Below are 3,152 nucleotides of genomic sequence, written 5' to 3'. Positions count from 1 at the left end.
TATGAGAATAACACAACATAGATCAGCTATCAGAACATCTAAGCTTGATCAACCAGTAGCCGAACATTTCAATTTAGCTGGTCATTCAATTTCAAATTTCAGAGTGATTGCAATTGACCATAATGCCAAATGGAGAGACAAAAATCGCGAAGATAAAGAGAATCGCTGGGAACTTTTACTTAAAACCACCACACCATTTGGACTCAATATTAGGAACGTTCTCCCAGTACACTAAATTAAACCTATGACATTCCAAATTATTCTGGATATATTATTTGGCTTATTTATTGAGGCATGCCTCTAAAGTTTAGCTTTGGCCTTCCTGTTTACTTGTTGAGGCTGTTTATTCTAATCCCACCTAGCCTATTGTTTCTAATCATGCTTGCATGAAATTCTCACTTTATACTATCTGGCTTTTTCAACCCTCACTCACTCGCCACTGAGAAAGGACTAGTGTTGTCCGAAAGCTCTGATTCTATTTCTGGCTGTTTACTTACGTTTACTTTTTAGCTTTTTAGCTTGTCATTTTTGTATCTCTACCGAGATCCAGCCATTGTTTCCCACAGCGTTGTTGTTTTTCAGTATTTTGCCTTTTAATCTATATATATATATATATATATATATATATATATATATAGAGAGAGAGAGAGAGAGAGAGAGAGAGAGAGAGAGAGAGCATTACCGAAAGACGATTTTGAGTCAATCTCTATCAATCATATCATGATTTATATGATATATATTATATATATGTATATATATATATTAAACTTTAAAAATATTTATATATATAAAACAATATAATAAAAATTGATTCTCATTGCATACGGTACTTTACAGAATTTTAATTATTTTATATTTTTTTAGTAATATCCAGTAGGCCGTTGTCTACAATTCCACTCGATTTTAAAACAATTCTGCTAATTCACAATTTTGAAACCTTGTGGGATAAATAATTCTAACTAAAAAAGAACCCATAAGACTTTATTTACCGAATACAGTTAATGGAAGAAAAAATGACATCACAATAGCCGTGTACAGGAACAAGTCTTTTATTTGTTTATCAATATCCAAGCCACTTTGTACCGCCAATGGTGGAATGATGAAAGCTAAGCCAACACCAACCTGGAAAAAATTATAAATGTATACTACAATGGTTATGTGGTTTGGCAAACCTGTGTCATGATATCAAGTCATCAAAGAAAGGTAAATACAGTGTTCGAATAAAGGAAATAATACTTCGTGTAGCATAGCTCTCAACGAATGTAATTCTGTAAATAAATGAATAAAGAAATTGAGTAATAAAATGCCTCTGGCGGGCTCGAACTGCGACCTCTCGCTGTCAAGGGGAGGGTCACAACCATTAGACCACGGAGGCTTCATGGTTGAACAGATTCAAATACCACCAGACACACTTCATTACACAATAAGTACGGCTAGAAACAAGTAGTTACATATAATAGGACTAACATTCGTTGAGAGCTATTCTACACGATGTATTATTATGTCCTTTATTCGAACACTGTATTTACCTTTCTTTGATGATTTATATATAATTAACAGTGTTAACGGCTATCTTGATTTATATTATATGCAACTATTATACAAAGTACCAAGCATATCAACAGTGCAGTGGTTGTTGAAACGCCGTAATAAGAAGTTATTATGTCAGAAATTGATGCATAACTCCAACCACAAGTAAGCAGCTGAAGCCGAAAATGCAATGAATATAGTTAACATGATCCATCGTTTTCTGCACAATCTAAAACCTGCATCTGAGTTAATCAGAGTTAATTCTTCACTATTACTATCACCTGTCTTCATCGTAGGTCACGGCGCCATAATCTCTATAAAATACAAACGCTTCAAGCAAAAGCAAAACTTTGTATAATAAAACGTTGTATACAATTCATGGACAATAACATTTACATACGGTAACCCTATAGTCAACCTTTACTTTAGAGAGGCTAATTACAAAAGAGGTATACCACGAGAAATTGTTAACAAACGTATAAGCCTCACTTCACATCCAGCAAATCCAAGTCCACTTGCTAGTGATACCTCGTTAATACCAAACCAGGTTCCTGCCATTTGCGATGACATTCCAAATGTACATGGTAATGCCACTGCGCTTAAAAGCTGACCGACGAAATTTAGTTGTATCGATTGTGTTGACGTCCCAATAAAACTAACCCACGTCCCGACGAACTGTGAACTCACACCAACTAGAAGAACGGTTTTTAAATTTGCCTTTTCAGTAAGCCAAGTTATAGGTATGATTGCAAGAGCGTACATAAGATAATACAAAGTACCAAGCATATCAACTGTGGTCGTTGAAACGCCGTAGTAAGAAGCTACTATGTCAGAAATTGATGCATACTGCAACCACAAGTAAGAAACTGAAGCCGAAAATGCAATGAATATAGTTAACATGAGCCATCGTTTTCTGCACAATCTAAAACCTGCATCTGAGTTAATCAGAGTTAATTCTTCACTATTACTATCACCTGTCTTCATCGTAGGTCACGGCGCCATAATCTCTATAAAATACAAACGCTTCAAGCAAAAGCAAAACTTTGTATAATAAAACGTTGTATACAATTCATGGACAATAACATTTACATACGGTAACCCTATAGTCAACCTTTACTTTAGAGAGGCTAATTACAAAAGAGGTATACCACGAGAAAGACGACTATTATATATATCAATAACTTATTAAGTAATCGAACTTCACCTCTCTTCCTCAATTAATAAAGATTCACAACGAATATTTTTATTGGTAGTTTCTGGACAGGACAGACAGGCAATTCCTATTCTTTTAAGAATAGCACTACTGTGTTCTTTATGATCGCACAATATGACCGGCCTGTATTCTTCCAGAAAAAAAGCGATATAAGTACCAGGAAATGAATTAGACTTCTGATTTCGATTTCACTTAGTAAAAGGAACAGATCAATGGATCAGTCAATTAACGGACCGATTCATCAATCGATCAATATCAATCAATATATCGACTAATAGATTTATCGACGTCAAGCCACCCAATTAACAAACCATTCAATGAATGAGTAAGCGAATGAATGAATAAAAGCGTGAATGAATGAATGAGTGAGTGAGTGATATGAGTGATTTAAGGAATGGATGAGTGAATG

General features: G+C 34.6%; 1 protein-coding gene across 1 annotated transcript in view; it reads right to left on the bottom strand.

Moving 5' to 3' along the window:
* LOC117107086 (uncharacterized MFS-type transporter C09D4.1-like) overlaps nt 1-2,514 on the bottom strand; it is a gene marked incomplete at its 3' end in the record, with an annotated part of 4,399 nt that extends 1,885 nt beyond the window's left edge. Inside the window, exons 1-2 of the mRNA XM_033248621.1 lie at nt 2,020-2,514; nt 990-1,122 (exon numbers count right to left, since the gene is read on the bottom strand). Of these exons, the coding sequence (XP_033104512.1) occupies nt 990-1,122; nt 2,020-2,514 (628 nt within the window). The remainder of the gene's footprint in view (nt 1-989; nt 1,123-2,019) is intronic.
* Between the last annotated feature and the right edge of the window lie 638 nt (nt 2,515-3,152).

This window comes from Anneissia japonica, unplaced genomic scaffold (assembly GCF_011630105.1).
Source record: "Anneissia japonica isolate Jap-2015-1 unplaced genomic scaffold, ASM1163010v1 scaffold12709_len137458_cov225, whole genome shotgun sequence".
Taxonomy (NCBI): domain Eukaryota; kingdom Metazoa; phylum Echinodermata; class Crinoidea; order Comatulida; family Comatulidae; genus Anneissia; species Anneissia japonica.
The sequence above is the reverse complement of the archived record's forward strand: the minus strand, read 5'-3'. Positions and strand labels throughout refer to the sequence as shown.